This window comes from Vespa mandarinia, chromosome 17 (assembly GCF_050613455.1).
Source record: "Vespa mandarinia isolate Hongniang chromosome 17, ASM5061345v1, whole genome shotgun sequence".
NCBI classification, from domain to species: Eukaryota; Metazoa; Arthropoda; class Insecta; order Hymenoptera; family Vespidae; genus Vespa; species Vespa mandarinia.
In genome coordinates, this window is record NC_140826.1 from 920,001 (window position 1) to 942,520 (window position 22,520).

General features: G+C 29.9%; 2 protein-coding genes across 5 annotated transcripts in view; both read left to right on the plus strand.

Moving 5' to 3' along the window:
- LOC118450363 (semaphorin-1A) overlaps window positions 1-21,234 on the plus strand; it is a 295,611-nt gene extending 274,377 nt beyond the window's left edge. For 3 of the 4 annotated variants that reach the window (XM_085662087.1, XM_085662088.1, XM_035886074.2), the window contains exons 7-15: window positions 501-605; window positions 3,387-3,475; window positions 3,614-3,755; window positions 12,440-12,788; window positions 13,641-13,723; window positions 13,826-13,924; window positions 15,860-16,144; window positions 19,109-19,252; window positions 20,872-21,234. In XM_085662087.1, the coding sequence (XP_085518213.1) occupies window positions 501-605; window positions 3,387-3,475; window positions 3,614-3,755; window positions 12,440-12,788; window positions 13,641-13,723; window positions 13,826-13,924; window positions 15,860-16,144; window positions 19,109-19,252; window positions 20,872-21,188 (1,613 nt within the window). In that variant the 3' untranslated portion in view covers window positions 21,189-21,234. The remainder of the gene's footprint in view (window positions 1-500; window positions 606-3,386; window positions 3,476-3,613; window positions 3,756-12,439; window positions 12,789-13,640; window positions 13,724-13,825; window positions 13,925-15,859; window positions 16,145-19,108; window positions 19,253-20,871) is intronic. The other variant, XM_085662089.1, reaches the window with a different exon arrangement.
- On the plus strand, window positions 21,216-22,299 carry LOC118450364 (uncharacterized; the record flags this gene model as incomplete). The annotated part of the gene is made up of 1 exon (XM_035886077.2): window positions 21,216-22,299. A coding segment is annotated over one exon (972 nt), but the record flags the coding sequence as incomplete, so codon positions are not given.
- Between the last annotated feature and the right edge of the window lie 221 nt (window positions 22,300-22,520).

Genomic DNA, 22,520 nt, shown 5'->3' on the forward strand with positions numbered 1-22,520 from the left:
AATGATGAAGTTTCATGTCAGAGTTGACCTCATAATGCGTAGGATTGATATTCATAGAGAATCGCCATATATATATATGTGTGTGTGTGTGTACATATATGTATATATATAGGCATATATATAACGAGAAGCGATTAAACACGGTAGGATAGTTTCAAGGAACGTTTCATATAAGAACGGTATGCGTTCGTAACGCGTAACGCGGTAGACATAGCACAAGGTCGAAAGACAGCAAAGGTTAGAGGGGTCCTTCTCGAAGATTAGGAGGAGAAGGATTCCGTAAATGCTTTCTACCACCTTCATCGTAGTGTGACACTAGAGGATGTGAAAATTAACCCGAAAGGAGGAGGGTCGCCTTTACCGTCTCCGTCAACTGTTATAATCGTGAATTTGATGACCCTCCTCCCATCCTGGACACCCTAACTAACCATACTAAACGTCCTGACACAAGGTAAATGTCTCCAACGTGACATTTTGACAGAAACGTTTCTGTGTTTCAGAGGGACAGCTCTATGCTGCGACGGTTGCGGACTTCACCGGAGGGGCACCTCTTATCCTTAGGGAGAAGATCCGAACGGAACGATCCGATTTGAATCAATTGAATGGTAAATATATTATTTCTATTAATTAATTATATTTCTATGTAATTAATATTGATTCTATTGAATTAAGTTCCTTTTTTTCTTTTTTTATTTATTTATTTTTTTCTTTTTCTTTCTATTTCTTGCTACGATACTTACGCTTAATTGGATTAAATTTAAAGATTTACGAAAATAGTCTTATTCGATCGATTTCAAGTTACATTGCTTAAAATAATACAAATTATAATTGATAATATTTATTTTGTATTTAATATTTCCCCCCCCCCTTTTTTTTGATTTCTTCTTATTTTAATATATTAAATTAATTAAAAGTAATATTTTATTTATAATTGCTAACAAATTATTTTTTAAATAATTTCTACCGGTATTTGTTCGATTTAATAATACGAATACGCGCTCACACACACACACACACATGTACATAAATATATTTAAATTTATTTAACTATTTCATAATTGATTTAAAATTGAATGTAACGTAGATATGTAACGTAGTAACGACGACGACGACAACGACGACGAGACAAAAAAAAAAGGAAGAAAAAGGAAAAAAAAGAGAGAAATCACATTTAAAAATGTTACCCCGTCAATACCGTACCTACGGGTTTCAGTAATAATAGCTATACAATCAATATCCGTAAATCGAGTGTTAAAAATCAATGCGTTCGATATATAACATAACGTCGATCAAATGCAATCGGTGATTGTATCGTTCACGTCTACGTTGTGAATTTAAAAAACAACAAAAATATCGTATTAACTTCTAACTTCTCTATTCAATAAAATAGAAGAATGATGATAGATCAACACATTGAAACATGTGTATACATATATATATATATATATATATATATATATATATATGTATAATATGTATATACATATTATATGTATATATATGTGTGTGTATATACAAACCATGTTAACGTTAATTATCATGTTAATTAAATCCACCCTTTGTACCCAAAGCGTTGTAATAAGTCCGAATAACGAGAGACAGAGAGAGAGAGAGAGAGAGAGAGAGAGAGAGAGAGAGAGAGACAGAGAGAGAGAGAGAGAGAGAGATAGAGGGAGAGAGACAGAAAATGGGTATGAGTAGTGAAGCGAACTCGCCCATCGAATTTTGATCGGTGTCTGGCCCGCCAACTAGCGTTGCTCGTGACCCGGCGAAATTAAAATTTAATTATCGATCGTATTATTCGTGCGAGTGCGTCATTCAGGAAGCCTCGCATTTCCCGAAAGAATATTATTTCGTTCGTCGTTAATTCTCCGCGTAACGTACTACGAACGAACGAACGAACGAACAGGCCGACGAATAGAGCTTACAATTAGTACTTATCGTACTCTCACCCTCATGCCCCACTCCCACTTCCACTCCCACTCTCCTCATCCCTCTGAAATATCAATACCAATACCGTTATCGACATGTTGGTATTTGATCTTTATCGACGAACACGTACGAGACAGTCAATTTATTTGGAAATTTCGATTTATTTCCCTCACTCCCTTCTCTACTCTCACCATAAACCCCCGTTCCTTCGATCGCACGAGCTCATCTTTTATCCGATTTTAGTAACGAAATTTTACCAAATGTCGCTTCGTGCCTCCCCTATCCTCCCACATCGTCCCCACTTCACCAAAATCTCTCCACTACTCCCTAATCCCTAACCCCTATACCCAAAACCCCTTCATCGATGTCACGCTTATAAATCACTCTCGATGATCGCGATATCGCACTCTAACGCGTACACGTATGTATGATCTACCTCCATAGATTTCTATTTCCATCGAGTTTTCCTATTATAAATACATTGCGATAACTTACCCAGTATCATTTTGATATTGAAGATATAAGGGGAAGTATGTGACGTGAGATAATAGATGTTAGGATAAGTACGATGATTCTACTATGAATTTTTCACCTCGTTTTTTCACGAATCATTAAATATGGATTCGTTAAAGAATAAAAAAAAAATGTGATTAAAGCGTTAAACGAGAAATTATTTCTATATTAAAACGAACAAGTATGTGGAAAAATAAAGACAATAAGAGTATATGTATGTGAGAAAGATATATGCATATATTTATATCTTTTTCACATACGCATATATATAAATAGGATTATATATATATAGAAAAAATATATATGTATAAAATATTTATAATTTTTATAAATTAAATTATATAATAATAAAAATTTTTAATTACAATAGTAATATATTATTTTATATATATAATTATTAAATATAAATTAAATATTTATTTGAATATATAATTTATTAAAAATATTATTAATCACAATTTTATGTTATTCTTTAATTATATATTATAAATATAATAACATATATAATTATACATAATTATAATTATATATATATACATATATATATATATAATAATATATATATAATTATAATTTTTCTATATAATAATTGATATTTTTAATTATATTAATAATAATATATTATTTTATATATATATATATATTAATTTTTAATTATAATAATAATTATAATATTTCTATATTTATATATAGGAAATAATATATTAGTATTGTTATAATTAAACATTTAAATTATTATATAAAAAACTGTAAATATTATATATATATCTTTCTCTCTCACACATACCCTCATTCTCTCTATTTCTATATACATAGATATATATCTTTCTCTATCTCTCACACACACATTCTCATTCTCTCTATTTCTATATTATATTATATATATATATATATATACATAGGGAGAGAGAAATGAATAAAAATGTTGATTTTGTTTTCAGGACCAAATTTTGTCAGCTCGTTCGCCTACGAGGATTACGTGTTCTTCTTCTATCGGGAAACCGCGGTCGAGTATATGAACTGTGGCAAGGTATTATATAAGAATGCTATTTTATAAGATGAGAAAATAAAAAAAAAAAGAAAAAAACAAAAAAGAAGAAGAAGAAGAAGAAGAAGAAGAAGGAAGTAAGGATTGTTCGTGACCAACAAGAATTTTCTTTATTTTTAGGCGGTCTACTCGCGGGTCGGTAGAGTCTGCCAGCACGACAAAGGCGGTCCTCATGCATTCAGCGACAGATGGACGAGCTTCCTGAAAGCTAGACTCAACTGTTCTGTACCTGGCGAATATCCATTCTATTTCAACGAAATACGTGAGTATCAATTTTTTTCTGTTTGTTTTAATTTCTTTTTTTTTTTTTTTTTTTTTCTTTATATATATACATTTTTATACATAACAATTTTTTCCCCAATGAGAGAAGAAGGAGGAAGGGAACAATTTTTCAGATGAAACAAGTAATTGCCTTTGCTTGAAGAACAATCTTTTATTTATATCAGAAAGGTCGGAAAACAATGTTTTTTTTTTTTAGTTTTATATCTAAAAATATTCCGCCACGGTCAGGAAACAATTTTATTTATCTAAAAATATTCTTTTAGATTGAAAAACAATGTTTTTTTTTTTTCTATCTAAAAATATTCTACCACGATCACAAGGAAGGATTTTGTTTAAATAAAAATGTTTCGTCTGATCGCAGAATAATTGTGTTTATCTAAGAATATTCTTCTAAGTCAGGGAATATTTTTTTTTGTTTTTTCTTTTTCTCTTATATCTAAAAATATAACGCCTGGTCAGAGAACAATTTTCTTTACTTAAAAACATTCTTCCTCGTCGTGGAACAATTTGTTATATCCTAGACATATCCTCTAGTCAGATATAAACCTTTAGAAATCTTGCGAGACGGAAATCAAGGGAAAGAATCTAACTAGAAAAGAAAAAAAATGATCTAGTCGAGATTGAATCATGTGGCGCGTCCCATATTACATGTAGAACTGAAAAGAAATTTTTGTTCGATATGTTGTATTGTTCATCATGCTTATAAGATAGATTATTCACCATCACGTTCACCAGCAGCCGGTGGTTTTCCCAGCATAACCCAACTCAACTCAACCCTACCCAATCCCTCCCAACTCTGAAGGTAAAGCATGTAGTGTACTATATAAACTGGTTTCCTGTCACTCGATAAGTCGTCCCAACTGCCTATGGAGCAACGAAATGAAGCCTGGGGAGCCTGTAGGAAAGTACAAATGGTACAATGGCCGCAAGCTCACCAGGAGGTGGAGTAGCCAAACGGTGAACGACTAGGCTGCCGCTGTTGGTACTGCTACGCTAGTCCAGAGTAAAAGAGAAAAGACGAGACGAGTGGTGGGATATGTACTTCTCTCTCTCTCTCTCTCTCTCTCTCTCTCTCTCTCTTTGTCTCTCTCTTTCTCTCTCTTGCTCTTTCAGGAGCCAGAGAATATTGTCGCCGCACATCGAACCGAAATCCCTATCCGACGAGGAAGCTTGGCTTCTGGCCAGCTGAAAGATCCGTTTGGTGGATCCTTGCCAAATCGCAGGTCCGGACTATCCCACCGATTGCTCGGACAACCTAGACCCCACTCCCAATCCTCTCTTTCTTTCTTTTTCTCTTTCTTTTGCTTACCCTTTACGATCTCTTCCTCTTTCTCTTTCTCTTTCTAGTACTATCTTCCTTTCTTCTTTCATTCCTTCCTACAATTCTAACTCCTTCTTTTACTCTACTCGTCGTAGACCTCTAGCAGCTTCTGGTATGGCCTTTCCACGATGTGTTCTGCCTTTGCCAGATGACGGGAGAAACCTTGGAACGGGATAGTAGAATGGGAAAGAAGAAAGGAAATGAATAAAGAAGTTTATTACCGTCTCGGGGATGAAATTCTCCGACAACGAATCGGACCGTTGCACCTGAAAGCCAAATCACTCGACCGTCTTGAAATTCCTCAGCTGTGTATCGCGATACCTTCGTCCGGTCGACGTTCTCGTTCTTGCGTTCCATGCTACTGAACGAGAATTAGAATGAGATTTCTCCAGAAAATATATATCATAAAATTGGATCTTTTTCCTTTTCTTTTCAACTGTATTCAAGAACTTTCTCAGAGGAAAGTACTGTTTGATATATCGGATCTTGATCGAGAAAACGTAATCCGTTCGACATGGAATAAAAAAAAGAAAAAGAAAAAGAAAAAAAGGTGAGTATTTGATAATAGAAAAATATTTCGAGCGAAAGGAAACGACATAAAATCATATTTGTAATACAACGACGAATCACATAAGTTATACATAAATATAGGTCGTGTATACATTTTGGATGTATATATTTATAAAAGATATATGTCTGTGTGTGTGTATATATATGAGGTTTGCTTATAAAATAAAATTTAAAATTCTAATTATCGTAATGATTTTTTTTTTTTATAGGAGAGATCATGTCACATTTATACAATGTATTTATTATACTATTTAAAATGTTAATTTTTAATAATTTTAATTTTAATTATAATGCAAATTTTAATTTGTTTTCATAATGTTATTTAAAATATTTGAATTTAATCTATTCCGTCTATCTATTTTGGACTTTGATCGACAATCATCAAATATATAAATATAAAAAAAAAATAACTGAAGTATTCAAACTTTAAAAGTTTATATAAATAAAAAAAAAAAAAGAAAAATTCACATTATCATGTTATTTTTGGTTTCGATTTTGCTTTTCGCTATTTTTTCTTTTATTTTATTATAAAGATTAATAAAAAAAAAAAAAAAAAATAAGTATTTTGTTATTAAGTATGTTGTTAAAAAGTTATTATTTTCTTATAGGTTAAAGCTGTAAGAATTAATTACTTTATAATTTTATTACAAATAATATAAAGGTAATTGAAACAAATAAGTCAATTAAGCTCCGCATTTCTCATCTTCTTAGGATAAAATTTCTCCCATTATAACCTTTAAGAATTAAAGTAATTAAATTAGACAAAACATCTCTATATCGTGTTATACAAATGCAAGTCACAATTTTTATAAAAGTTCGTATTACTGATAACCTTATTTTACAAATGTTATAAAAAAATATATAATAGAATTTTTACTTACATAAATTCTCTTTTAAAGTGACGAATTTTTTTCAAATTTTTTTCAAACACCTTCGGAACGTGAATCTTTTTTTTTACCTTTTCAAAACGGGATGTCAAATATTCTATATATATAAGAAATATATAGTAGAATTTTTATTTATTTAAATTTATTTTTATTATGATGAATTTTTTCAAATTATAATGAATTCGATCAATCAAACATCTTTAAAACATGAATATCTTTTCGTATGTTTTCGAACAAAATATCAAATTATATATACATATAATATATATATAATTTTTATTCATTTATATATATTAATATAAATATAATATATATTAATATATATTTAATATTTATAATATATAATATAATATATAATATATATATTATAATCTATTAATATAATTATATATATTAATATAATTATATAAATAAATTTTATTTATTTATATAATTAAATAAATAAAAATTATATATATATATAAATTATATATTAGTTTAATTATATTAATTATAAATTATATATAAATTATATATATATATATATATAATTTTTATTTATTTAATTTTACATTTAACAAGACAAATATTTTCACATTATCAAACATCTTTGTAACATAAGTCTTTTTTTCTTATAGTTTTAAACACCAAATAAATTTCATCAAATAAAATATATATATATATATATATTTTATATATTTTTTATATATATTATATATATATATATATGTGTGTGTATTATACATATTACTTCTTGATATTTATCACAAATAATATTTTGCTCTAATATATTGATATCGTATAACATACGTAAATAATTATTCTCGATATATTAAAACGAATTTTCATATTATAAAAATAATATTATTTATACCTAGATAATAGATGTAGAGAAAATATTTGTCATTTTAATTCATTCATCCTACTTTATTTATACTATATTTCATACAGAAATCTATCTGTAGTATACAAATAATAGTATAAAGTAATAAAAATTAAGCGATACGTCAAGATTTACTAACATACACCATATTCTATGATTAGTTTATTCGCGGAATGTACGACAGTTGTGTTGTACGAACATATCAAACTTGATTGGTCTATACTTGGGTTAAATCATACTATACCGTTCTCGAAGTAATAAAGTTTGTCAGGAACAATAACAGAAGGGCAAACGTCGAACTCACCGTCCAAGTATATATACATACTTTCATGCGCGCGCACACGCACACATAGACATACATGCTTGCACATATATATATATATATATATATATATATATATATACTTACATACATTTATACATGCTTATACACACATACATCTAGTAGAAATAGCGAGGACCGATCCTAACTCTCGGCGAACGGACCGAGTTCTCCCATCCAAACTAACAAACGTGAAGCTGACAAACCGTGTTCGTAGTCAATCATACGTTTCTCGACCGATGAGCGACGTCGAAAATTCATGAAGGTACATCGGAATACGGAAAATTGTGTGATTCCAAAAGTTTCGCGAGTTTCTACACCGAAATCATACCCTTTAAAACAAACGAAAGAATGGATCGAAGAAAAGTTTTCAAACGAGCTATATAAAGAGTTAATGTATATAAGAAAGAAAAAAAAAAATATGTATATATGTAAAAGGTATAAAAGAATGAAAGGAATGATCGAGAAAGGAAAATAAAGAGTATGAGGGAGAAAGGGAAGTCTACAGGATACATACTATATTATTCATCTGTTAAAGAAACGGAAAGAAGTAGTATTTCTTCGGCTGCGTATGCTCCTTTGCCTATTTTTACTTTTCTCTGGATATTATTCTTTTTATTTTCTTCTTCTTCTTCTTCTTCTCTTTTTTCTTTCTTTCTTTCTTTTTTTTCTTATTTTTTATTATTATTATTATCATTATTTTTTTTTCTTTTTTTTTTTCTTTCTTTTATACTCCTTCTATGTTCCGATAAAAGAATATAAAATTGTTCGGGTCCTCGTTCGAAGTATACCATTAATATATTTTTTTTCTTTCTTTCTTCTTTTTCTTTTTTTGTTTTCTATTCTATATCCGACAAAGGTATCGTTGCTTTATAAAGGAAACGAGAAATACGCGAAGGGCTGATCGAAAAGATGTATTATAGTATCGTATAAGAGGACATAAAAATAATAGGGTCGAAGTATAGGATAGGTATAAAGATTTATATTTTCATTAAATGTATTTTATAAAATAAACGACATTTAATAAATTTGTTCGTTATTAAATCGATTAATGACGTTTTCGATCGATCTTTCATTTATTTAATTTAATTTAATTTAATTTAATTTAATTTAATTTAATTTAATTTAATTTAATTTAATTTAATTTAATTTAATTTAATTTAATTAACCTCAATATGATGATTATTCGGATGAAAATAATTTTCGTTTTGTTATTATTTTTAATTTACACTTACGATCGGTTTAATTTTATTTTGTAACGATAAATGAAGAAAAAAAAAATAACAATTGATTCACGTACTCATAATAATCGTAACTTTGTAATAGTTAAACTATTTACTTCTAGTGTTTATAACATCGTGGAAAATTTTTAATGAAAAAATTACTTTCAAAGTATATGGATAAACAAGTATATGGAAAGACATGTATATATACATGTTTTTTATATTCCTTCTATGTTCCGATAAAAGAATATAAAATTGTTCGGGTCCTCGTTCGAAGTATACCATTAATATATTTTTTTTTCTTTTTCTTTTTTCTTTTTTTTTTGTTTTCTATATCCGACAAATTTTATTATATTAATATTATATATATATATATATATATATATATATATATATATATAATACGGTAAAAAATGAGATATATACATATATTGTAAAGTGGAAAAGGAAAAAAAAGAATAAAAAAAAAAAAGAAAAGAAATCAAATCAAAAAATTGGCTCGGGAACGTACGAAAGAAAAATAATTATAGTTCAAAGGTTTAAATTTGTACGATGTCATTTTTTTTCCTTTCTATTTTTTCCTTTTTTCTCTTAATAACAAACCAAATTTTATCTTCATAATAAAATGAAGACGTTCGTTATACGGTACGATAAAAAGGAAAAAGTGGAGCGAGATATATATATATATATATATATATATATATATATATATATATATACATATATAGAAAGAGAGAAAGAGAGAGAAAGGGAGGGAGAGAGGGAGAGAGAGAGAGAGAAGAAAGAGATCGCAAGGACCATAGTTGAATTTTCATCACAGTCGGCAAAAGTCGACTCTACGAGAGATGAATTTGACGAAGTTTCATGCTGGTTTCCACTTTGTTTCCTCTAGAAAAGGACGAAGGGATAAGGGATAGGCGCAAAAGGGAGTAGGGCGCCAGTAAGGCTTTCGTACTCATGCACCAAGATTCGAAGTGTACCGTTAGACGAATGGAATTTGAGTTGAAAACTTTTTCACGACTAGATATATATATATATATATATATATATATATATGTGCGTGTTAAAACACACCTTAAAAGGTACAAGTTTCTTTCTATATTACATGTGTTACATGTTTCTGTGTATATAATATATTCGTAAGTATGTATATCGTGTGTATACGTGTATGTAAGTGAAAGAGAGACAGATAGATAAATAGAGAAAGAAAAGAGAAAGAAAAAAGAAAGAAAGAGAGGGAGAAAGAGAGACAGACAGAGAGAGAGAGAGAGAGAGAGAGAGAGAGAGAGAGTGAGAGAGTAAGAGAGAGAAAGAAATGTAGGGAAGAGGACGAGACTTTAAAGGCTTGTTCGACTTTTAAACTTGTCGCGATGTTGGGAACTTTTTCTCTCTTTTTTCTCTCTCTCTTTCTCTGTCTCTCTCTCTCTCTCTCTCTCTCTCTCTCCCTTTCTTTTTCTCTACTTGAGTCGAGTCTGGGAAAACGTTCCAAGCGAGTCACATTTTTTTCCCTTTTTCGTCGTCATCAACCCTTTCCACCTCCCTTCCCGTCCTGTCCCTTTCTTCGTTCGTTCGTTCGTTCCTTCCTTCCTTCCTTCCTTCCTTCCTTCCTTCCTTCCTTCCTTCCTTCCTTCCTTCCTTCCTTCCTTCCTTTTCTCACAGCCCAGAAACATTTTCACGATCGACCAGTTCGTGGCTAAGTCGTTAGAGCCCAAGATAACTAAAGTAGAAGGAATATATCTTACATTATTGGTATTTCTCACCAGTCCGTATAATAACATGCAAAAGAGAAAGAGAGAGAGGGAAGAAGAGAGAGAGAGAGAGAGAGAGAGAGAGAGAGAGAGAGAGAGAGTGAAGATATTCTTAGAATATGACACGGCATTTATTGAAGATTTAATAGGTTGACTGTTATGAGATTTTAGATACGTTTTACTATCATGAATACTCCACAGTAAAATCATTATCGTTAATTTATGTTTATAATTAAATATTATCATATATGACGTTGAATTAAATATAGTATCATAAATATTATTTCCAACATTTTTTTCGACAGATTAATTTATCGTCGTTAAATATCTCATGATATTATTTGCAATTAACGATTATTATTAATCTATAATCTAGTAGATTATAGATTAATATTTTATTTCTATATAATCGATTATTTCAGCAATTTATAAATAATTTAGATGGCGTGGTTGAATGGAAAAAGAAAGAAAGAAAGGAAAAAAAAAAAAAAAAGAAAAGAAAATAGGGAAAAGTATTGTGATAATATTAAACATTGCAATATCAAATTTATCTATTATATTTAAATAATTTCTAACTATTCAATCTTATAATCTTATTTATTATTATATTTTAATATACTTGTTAAGAATTGACAAGATTTATTTCCTCCATATGATTTTATTATATTAAATAATGATATAAATGAAATTATTGTCTATTTAAATTTAATTCAAAGAAATCATTAAAAATGAATAAAATAAAATGACAAATTATTGAAATAAATATGTGAAAAAAGAAAATAAATAATTATTTAAATAAAATTATTATCTAACGAATTCAATTGGAATAAATTATTTAATATAATAAAATCTTAAAGTTCTTAACGATTTTAATTAATCAATTAAATCAATTTCTTAACGATAATCTTCAAGAATATTAAACTATTCAGTTTTGTAAGAAGAGTTAACTGCCGTCCGATTAAAAATCTCAATATCTGAGTGATAATTTAACTTTTTATTTTCGAATTCTTTTTAAAAAGCTCTATCGTTTGATAGAAAGAAAAGCGATAAGAAAAAATATCTTATAAAACGTTATACAGGGAAAATTAAATACTGCTTTTAGTGTTTTTCAGAGTAACACGAAGAAAAACCGTTTTTACCGATAAAAAGGATAATAGCAGTATTCTGATCCTTTTTACTTTCTTTTGTTATACGCCATTACGAAAAACTCGTTGTCATACTACGATTCTTTTAACAAGCGTAAACAACAAACATCAAAAACTTTGCAAGCGATTTCTTTTTTTTCTTTCCATAATTAACTCTCTTTGTAACAATACCTTCCGTAATGGCACGACAATAAAATCAAAACGATTCCTATTTAATTATATATAGTCGATTATCGAATTCGATCGAATTAAATATCGAATTGTTATACTTACATTAAATTATAATAATTCGTTGATGTTTAATCTTAAGAAACTAAAAAAAAAAAAAAAAAAAGAAATAAATAAACAGAAAAGACGTTGAATTTCTCGATTGAATTTTAATCTGTAATAAATTTATATAAAAAAAAAAGAAAAAAGTGAAAAAGAAAAGAGAGAAATGAAAACAAATAATAATAATAATAATAATAATAATAATAATAATAATAATAATAATAATAATAATAATAAAAGATATTTAAAAAGCAAGACATGTTTATTTTCGTTTAACAAATCCAATAATCCATTTATCTTATTCGATGATTTTCAGAATCAACGAGTGACGTAACCGAAGGATTTTACGCTGGTAATCGTACACGATTGGTATATGGTGTCTTCACAACTCCTGTTAATTCCATCGGTGGTTCAGCGATCTGCGCTTTCTCCATGAACAGTGTTCTCGAAGTCTTCCAGGGTGCGTTCAAGGAGCAGGAAACGATAAACAGCAATTGGTTGAGAGTACCGGCTGAAAGGGTGCCTAAACCAAGACCCGGTGCTTGCGTTAACGACTCTAGAACACTTCCAGATATGACCGTCAATTTTGTTAAGGCTCATCCGCTCATGGACGACGCTGTCCAATCCTATTTCGCAATGCCTGTGATAACCAAAGTCAGTTTCAAGTAAGTCCTTCCTATTATTATGATTATATTCATTTCTATTACACTGAATGAGTTTGGAACTGGTATTAACGGATTTATAAGCCTCTTGTGTACGTCTTAAGATTAAGACAATGTTTCTCAAAATTATATAAAAGTTATAAATATTCTCTTTGTTAGAGCAAACGTTCGAAGTAGTCTCAAAGTAGTATCGAATTTTGTGTCTGTGTGTGTGTGTGTATGGATATTATTTTTTCTTTTCTTTTTTTTTTTCTAAATACTTTATCGGTTGATAAACAATTTTCTGTTTGACAAATAAAACAGATTATTGATAATAAAAATGATTTATTAATCGTAAAAATAATTACTCTTAAGGGATTGCTACATCAATTTGAAGTAATAAGCTTTGAGCTTTCTTAAATAATTTCATTTTTCGAAATAATTTTCCTCGTCGTGCCTTATTTAAATCTAACAAAACTTCAAATTACATTCTCGATATTTTTATTAAACAAAGTATATCGTCATATTCGATTTTATAAAACAAGCATAAAAGCGATTAATAATATAATCGAAAATAAAGATCGTTCTACTAACTAAAGATCCAAGATAAACTATAGATCCAAAAGTATAATTCGTGTTAATAATAAAACATTATATATATATATATATATTGTATTATTAAGAAATTGGACTGTGTTAGAATATACAAATAATTGTGTTGAATTTTTAAATATAGAAAATATTTGGATATCCTTTGCCGATCGAAATTATAAAAAAAAAAAAAAAAAAAAAAAAAAAAAATGACGAGGGAAAGTAAGAAAAAAAAGAAAAAAGAAAGAAAGAAAAAATAAAAAAAAAATATTCTTTTGTTTACAGTTACAGATTTACCAAAGTCGCCGTAGATTCTCAAGTGAAGGCGTTAGACGGCAAGGCCTACGATATACTTTACGTTGGAACAGGTAACGTCAGCCCCTAAAATAATAACATTTCTCGTTCGTCGCACGAGATCGTATTTCGCCTTTCTAAAATTATACATGGAAATATTCGGATATATTCCACAGACGACGGTCGCGTGTTGAAGGCATTGAACACCCGTTCCCCGGATTCTGTTACCGACGTTAATCAGGTCATTGTTAGCGACGTCCAAGTGCTGAAATACGGTAAGCTTAACCACCAAGTCCCTATTTATTTTACTACTCGCCATATAGTTGAATATATATTATACGATAAGAGAGTAGACTTTCCTTTTGATATATTCGCGATCATCAAAATTTTATTCATCCAAAAAAAATATTTTTATATAAATCATTTTCATTCGAGTCTCACCCTTATTTCAATAAGATAAAGATCAATGGTACCGTTTCAAACATTAAAATTAACGACAATTTGTTACGATTATAAATGAACATTTCGTCCTATGAAATAAAAGAAAATATAACTTTTCGTTATTAACACGTTGCTCGATTTTTTTTTCGAATCATTTTTACTCGATCTTTTCATTCGGTCAGTCCATTTTGATATTGTAAATGCATTTAGTAAATATCCCAACGTGTAAATATGCAATCGGTGTTACACGCGACCTGAATAGAAAGTTTAACTTGTAAAATCATTCATGTTAGACATAGCACGTAACGTGATAAAGTACTTCGTTTTATATTATATATATTAGATTTAAGGACATTATTTGTATAACTATTTTTATTGACATTCATCGTATTGATGGCTTACATTAATATGCATTTTTGTTCTTTTTCTTTTTTTCTTTTCTTTTGTTTTTTTTTTTGTTATAACATTAATTCATATCATTAACATCGATCAAGGTCAAAATAAATTGTTAAAAATTATATTTTATTTATAATTTATATAACGTTAACGTTAAAATCACCGATGACTTATGTATGATATATCATTATGTATAATTCATATCATTAACATCGATCAAGGTCAAAATAAATTGTTAAAAATTATATTTTATTTATAATTTATATAACGTTAACGTTAAAATCACCAATGACTTATGTATGATATATCTATTTCTAACGAAGGTTGCACGAATGATTTGTTTTTGAAAAGAAATGTTTATTTAAGAAAAAAAAACCTATATTTGTGTATATATATATATATATTTTTTTTTGTTTGAAAGAGTAAAATTTTTCGGACTTATAAAAAATAATTATTGGGAAAGGTGAGAAGAGATATTTTCTTTTTTTTATTCTTTCTTTTTCTTTTTTACTTTTGTACATTTAAATAATTCTCTCTTATTTCCTCTAATGATGACCAATTAAAGTATAATTCTTTTAATTATTAGTATTACCGCTGGAGATACATTTGTAAAGAAGTTAACTATTATTATCGTTCCACCACATTCGGTATATTGTTCCATAAGTTTTAGAACGACAAATTCACTCAAAGGCATTAATTAAAACAACCGAACTATTTGGAAATATTATGAGAAACTTTTGAATAAATGTTCCAGTGAAATCAAAATTTTTCTGAAAGATCAAAATGATCTAATCAAAATGATATAAAAGGTATTTATCATTAAAATCAACTTTTCTGTTCGGAGATGGGAGAGAATCCCTTCTCCCTTCCCTATGTCTTATTTACCTACATACATACATATATATATATATATATATATATATATGTAATTGTTTTTTTATTCTGTTAACGTATACAAATGAAAAATATATCATCATTTTCAGCTATTAAATATTAATATGTCATATAAATATCGATATGTAAAAATAATTTTGTTAAACAATGTTAAACTAAATGTTAAACAAAAACAAAAAAAAACGAATTAATAAGATTAAATCTTTCATAAATTACAATAAATTTCAGAAGAAATCTTATTAAAAATAATACAAATCAAAGACGGATTATAACGTAATGTCAGAAGAAAGGACAAAACAAAAACAAAAATTACGAAAGAAAATGAAAAATATTATCTATCTTGACCCAGTTGACAAATCTAGCGTTAAACGTGAAATCCGAAAACTGTCAAATTATTAAAAGTCCCATTCACTACACCCCCATAAATCAAGTGTTAAATCGTGCGAAATTAATATATGCGTTTGCGTTAACGTTTATAGGACAAGCTGTGAAAGATCTATTAGTGGTACATCTAGCAGGTGAAGCAAGTAAATTGGTGGTCTTTGCCGATTCGGAGATACGTGCAGTACCATTACATCATTGTGACTCCCTATTAGCAGGCAGTTGTGCGGCCTGTGTTGCTTTACAAGATCCACATTGCGCCTGGGATGCTACGACAAATCTTTGCGTCGCAGTTCCAACAAAACTACACGATAGCGATGCCGACAAGACGCTCTTCCAAGATATCCTTACGGGAAAGCATAAAGGCTGTGGTTACGAACAAGGTACAGTAAGGCTGCTATTAACAAGTAAAAACCACCCCTTCTTGAGCTTTCACGAACGAATTCCTCGAAAACGAGAGAAAAGCCCGCTTTCCCACGCACTCTTCTTCTCCTTTTTACCCTCTCGAAGTAATGACTCTTTCTCTTTCTCTTTCTCTCTGTCTCTCTTTCTCTCTGTCTCTCTTTCTCTCTCTCTCTTTTTCTCTCTTTCTCTATCTATCTATCTGTCTGTCTGTTTTTCTCTTTCTTTCGTTCTTTCTTTCTTTTTTCCTTTTTTCTCTTTTTTTTTTTCCTTTCTCAATATCTCTCTCTCTCTCTCTCTCTCTCTCTCTTGAAATACTTGATTTAACGCATCCTTGACTTCAAAGTGGAAACGACGACTTTCGAAAAATCTCAAGTAGGGCTCATGTACAGTCGTTCGCAGAAATATTCGGTATAAAAAAAAAATTTTTCTGAGAAAGTTCGACGATATATTTGTATATATTAATTTATTCGAATAATGTCCTATCGATTGAAATTAATGTAGCATAATACAAATGATGCGATAGTGTGAAAATCTATCTTTGTAATAACGATATAAAGACTTTGTAATAATTTTATTGTATTTGTTCTTTTTCTTTTTTCTTTTTTTTTTTTTTTCATATTTCTATCTTATGCTATTATAAAATATCTAAAGTAGTATAAAATAATATAATATTATATACTATTATATTTTATTATATACTATATTTAGATAATAGTATTATTTAATATTAAATTAATAAATGAATTATAAATAAAAAATTAAATACTATATACATAATACTAGTTATATACAATATACATAATACTAGTACAAAATCTACCTGTGATGATAGTATACCATATTGCTATAAAAAAAATTATTATTTTTTTATAATATTTTTACATTATTATGCAATAATATTTTTTACATAAAATAAAGTCTTACACTATTACAATGTATAACGTTCTATAATAGTTTCAATCGGTACGAAAACTATAATTATAAAATATAACTAATTAAATTAATAATTATATAAAATAAACTGTTAGATAATTTGATTTATTGACTGTTCAACGTCGATTAAATATTAATCTATAATTACTGTCGATTATGATAGTATTTATAAAACAATATGAAAATAATAATCGTTTCTAAGAAAAAAAAATAAAATAAAATAAAATAAAATAAAAAAATGAAAGAAAAAACAATTTTCTATAAAGAGAAATATATTCAGATATTTTCATTTTACATATTAAATTCATAAGCTTATAAATATATATATATATATATATATATATATATATATATATATATTTATTACTACTGCGCAGATATTCAAAGTATATAAATTAATTCACTTATATATAGAGTACTCAAAGCATACAAAATTCATTTATTTATATATAAAGATATTCAAAGCTTATCCGACACATCTAACAATAGACGTTTGTCAAAACGATAGATTTCTCTTTAAGGAAGAAGGCCAAAAAAGATAAAGAAAGAAGAAGATAAAGAAAAGAAAAGAAAGAAGAAAAAGAAAAGGAAACTTATTTCTTCAAACGGAAGAAAAAGTTCGCCTAAATAAACAGTCTACATAGGACGGACGCACACATACGCAAATATATACCTTTCTATATACATACACACACACATACACACACACATACATACATACACACATACATAAATACATATATATATATATATATATATATATATAAATACAATACCACGTACCATAAATACACAGCCTATGTTTGTATCAAAGATTCAAAGCCATTCGAAAAGCGCAGGGATCAGCGAATCGATCGAACCGTGGCGCGTTCACCCGTAATCGCCAACGAGTACCTACTATATATATATATATATATATATATATATATATATTTGTATATATACATATATATAGTTAACACCACGAATACTGTAGAGACAGGCAGCTTTCATGATATATCCCAATGGGATTCACCGAGTATCGCGAACTTTCTTCTCGTCGTTCCTATCACCGTCACGTAGATTTAACTACTTGCTTTTGCAAGTCTTTAACTTTCATCTTTCGGACCCCATAAGTTCCCCCTCTTTTTCTCTTTTTTTCTTTTTCTCTTTTTCTCTTCTAGCCTCTTCCCCTCGTCGTTCATCCTCTTTTCTTATATCTTTTATAAAAGAATCACGGCGAACAAATCGGCTCGTTTTATCGCATTTTCTCGCATTTTACCATTCTCGTACTTCTAACCATTGTAACATATAAACGACAGAAGGATAATATGCTACTCTTATGAGAGTATGAGAATCTCGTCTGATGCTTTCTAACACGAGCCCTAACGATAAGGATTTATAGGTTCTCCTTTTTCTACTTGTTATACTCCCCTATTGCGATCCTTTACGAGTTTCCTTATTATTCTTTTCCTTCTTTTCTTTCCTTCCCTCTTTCTCTCTCTCTCTCTCTCTCTCTCTCTCTCTCTCTCTCTCACTCTTTCTCTTTCTCTCTCTCCTTTTTTGTTCTTTTTTCCTTTCTTTTATCTTTTATCCTATCTTACTGCCTCTGCTTTGTACCTTTCTTTCTTTCTTTCTTTTATATATATATAAGGAAGAAAACAAGAAAAAAAAAAATATATATATATCATTTATATCGCACGCTAAATTTTATTAATACCAAATTATAATATAACATTAGCAGTTCATTTCATTTATTTTGTTTCATTTTCATGGAATTAATATTGACTTTTCCCTTCTTTTACTAACGAAATTTATCATTGATACATACTTGTTTGTAAGCTTTGGCAATGATCACTGTTACCTTATTATGTATTTTATATATATATATATATATATATGTATATATACATACGTATGTATCTACTTACGTATGTATAGAGTATGTGCTTGTGTGTATACATTTTATATGTATTACCTGATATCATCGATCCCCCTTGTCATCGTCAACTTGGTGAACGTTGCTTCAGAAATGGCGAAACCCGTGCAACCAGCCGTACCGCCCGAAATCGGGCGCGGAGAACAACCCGACGAACGAGACAATGAAATTGTCATCGAACTGGACCGAGAAAATCAGTACGGTCGTACGCAGCCAAGAGCTAACGAACCTCAAGGTAATCATTAGCGCCAGTATCCACCTGCGTCATAGTTCCTCCATTCTCCTCCCTCCTTCCTCCTTCCTTTCGAAGAATTTTAATCAGTCTCATGATGATCCTTAATCCTCAATAAAGGTTATCATGATCGAAACTTTATCCCTCTCCACTAATCCCCCGCCCATGCAAATTTTTGTTTCATTATCATTATCCTCTATCTAGCTTTCGATCCGATAAAGGAGAAATATCTAGAACTTAGAAAAATTCAAAAAAAAAAAAAAAAAAAAAAAAAAAAGAAAAAAGTTTAAAAATTTTTGATACACGTATATAAAGAATTTTCTCCCAAGTAAAATACTGTTGGATATTAAATTTTATTAAGAGAAGTTGGATGTCTTGAATACATTGTCATTACGAAAGAAAGAAAGAAAGAAAGAAAAAGAAAGAAGAAAGAAAGAAAGATAAAGCACAAAAAAATAAATAATTGTTAATCACGATATACGTCGTACATTGCAATATTCGTACGTTTTATCTATTTTTTACAACAATAATTTTTTTCGTAATTTTCGTAACCATTACGGAAGACAATTTATTTAACGTAATGAACGTACTGAATGACAAATTACATAAAAATTGATGCGACAGGAAACGTGTCATCGTTGAAATGGATATTCATTCAGACTATCAGTAATGACAAATGGTATCATAAAACAAATAAATTTTCTCATATTTATTTTCTTTTTTCTGTTTTTTTTGTTTTTTGTTTTTTATTAATATAAGAAACAAAATCAGTTTGGTACGATAATAGATGATAATCTTTTAAGGATTAAGATCAAAATCTTTGATTTGATCTTGTATCATAAAAGAAATAAATTTTCTCATGTTTTTTATTTTTTCTCTTTTTCTCTCTCTCTCTCTTTGTTAGTATAACAAAAAAAAAATTAGCTTGGGAGAATAATAGATGATAACCTTTTAAAGATTAAGATCAAATCAATACTTTGAGGATACATTTTATCTCTTATCAAGATCGAAGCTAAGCTACCTATCTACCTTTCCCTCTTAGCTTTACCATTTTTCATTTATTTACGTTTTTCACGTCGGATCTTGTGTACTCGTCGATATAACGTATCCGTAGACACATATAATACATACATGTTCGTTGTAACTCGAGCGTACCGAGACACACAGTGCGTAATCAACGAACCTATTCCCAAGCGTGTCCTTTCTAACGCACAAGCCCGTTCTAACTTTTGCTTCGAAGGATCATGTCCCGCGGGCATCGTTGCACGTTCTACCGGACTATCTTCCTTCCCGTACATTGTTTTTCCTTTCTCTAATCCAAGGTATCGATTCGCATTGTCCTCGCTTTGATGTTCCTTTCCTAACCTTATGTGGTCGAAGTCCTGTCTCGTTTTATTCTAAAATAAAATAACCATTAATATATATTGACTTTGTTTATCTGATCGGATAAATAATAAAACGATGGCTTTGATCTAAGTCATTTATTCTTTTATACTTTTTATAATAATTGTAAGCAACATGGAGTATACGACAGAAAGATCATGATTAAGAAGAGATAACAGAGTTTTACACAAGATTTCTAATCCAGTTAATGGTCTGATCTATTTATTATTTCGTTTCAGGCGTCATAGTGACACCAGTGGTATACTCGGCACAAACATTAACCGGTGCCCTGATAGGAACCTGTCTTTTCTCATTGGTCGCTGGTTTCGCATCCGGTTTCTGGTTTTCCCAAAGACTACGTGGTACTCCTTATCCAGAACCATCTGAACAACGTCAACAATTGAACCGTTTAACAGAGAGTTCGGAATCACCTGGTTTCAACAACAAATCCATCAATCTCGTTCTGAACGTACCACCGAAAAATCCAAACGGTAAAAACGCGAATTCATCGGCGGAGAATAAGCCGGTGCAGAAGGTGAAGAAAACGTACATATGATACAGAAGGCGACAAAGAGCCGTTTGAGGCTTATCATCACAGGATCCCACGGACTTCGGTACTTCCTCCTCGTCCTTCGACCTCGCCGAGTCGGACGATCGAAACGACGACGAAGAGGAGGAAGAGGACGAGGAAGAGGAGGACGATGACGATGACAATGACGGCGATAATGATGATTACGATGAAGGTGGTGAATGCAACAAGGAGAGAAACGATAGAAAAATAGAAGATAGGAAAAACATCAAGGAAGAATTAGCGAGCTATTGCATTCCTAATCAACGATCATCGATTTCCTCTGGCATCGTCGAGTCCTATGATAACAAAAACGAGCCGTGGGTTCCTCTCGAGTTCCTCCTATCTTCATCGAAAGAAACAACAGACCTCTTTGATGCGCGATATCATCCGTACCAACAATCACACAATCATCGTGTCGTTCCTCGTCAAGAATCAAGAGGAGGACCATTGCGGAGTGTAGGAAGAGGAGGAGGAGGAGGAGAGGGCAAAGAGTTGGACTATATCGAAACGGTTATTAGCACGAATCCTAACAATTGTCCTCGTAAACGTAGCGACAGTAACAGCAGTAGCAACAGTAGCAGCAGCGCTATGACAACCATCAGTACCAATTCGAACGATCTCCTTCGCAAACTACGCCGTAATTCGGCGACAACCAACTCAGCGTCCTTCGTATTTGATCTCGCCCAAACAAGTGATCCCTCAAATCCACGCGACCATTATATGGTACCAACGCGAAATCCTCGCGAACTAAACGAGAGGATCCTATCACTTTTCAATCCACAATTTTTACCGAACTTCAATGACATGGTTAGATACATGGCAGCGTCCCAGCAGGAGCCGAGCAATTCTCGAACTACTTCGAGATCAATCAACACTGAAACTCGTCTCTTCAGGCATATTAATCGCCGAAGGAAACGAAATAGCATCAATGATTCTATGCTCTTTCGCCAGGGACTGGTCTATCAGGTGCCACGTGACAAATGAACTGTCGATCCACGAATATCGACATAAAGTACGAGAATGTTCCGAAACCGATATATAATAAACATATATTCGTATATACGTATATATATGTGTGTATGTGTGTATTTATGTATGTATATATACATATATATATATATATATATATATATATATATATATATATATATATCGAAAAATCTTAAATCTTACATCGCAAGAATTATTAAAATACATACATACATGCGTACATACATATATATATATAAATATATATATATATATATGTATATATATATATATATATATATATATATAGATAACTATGAGGTGTAATTATCGTACGATACGTAGTGT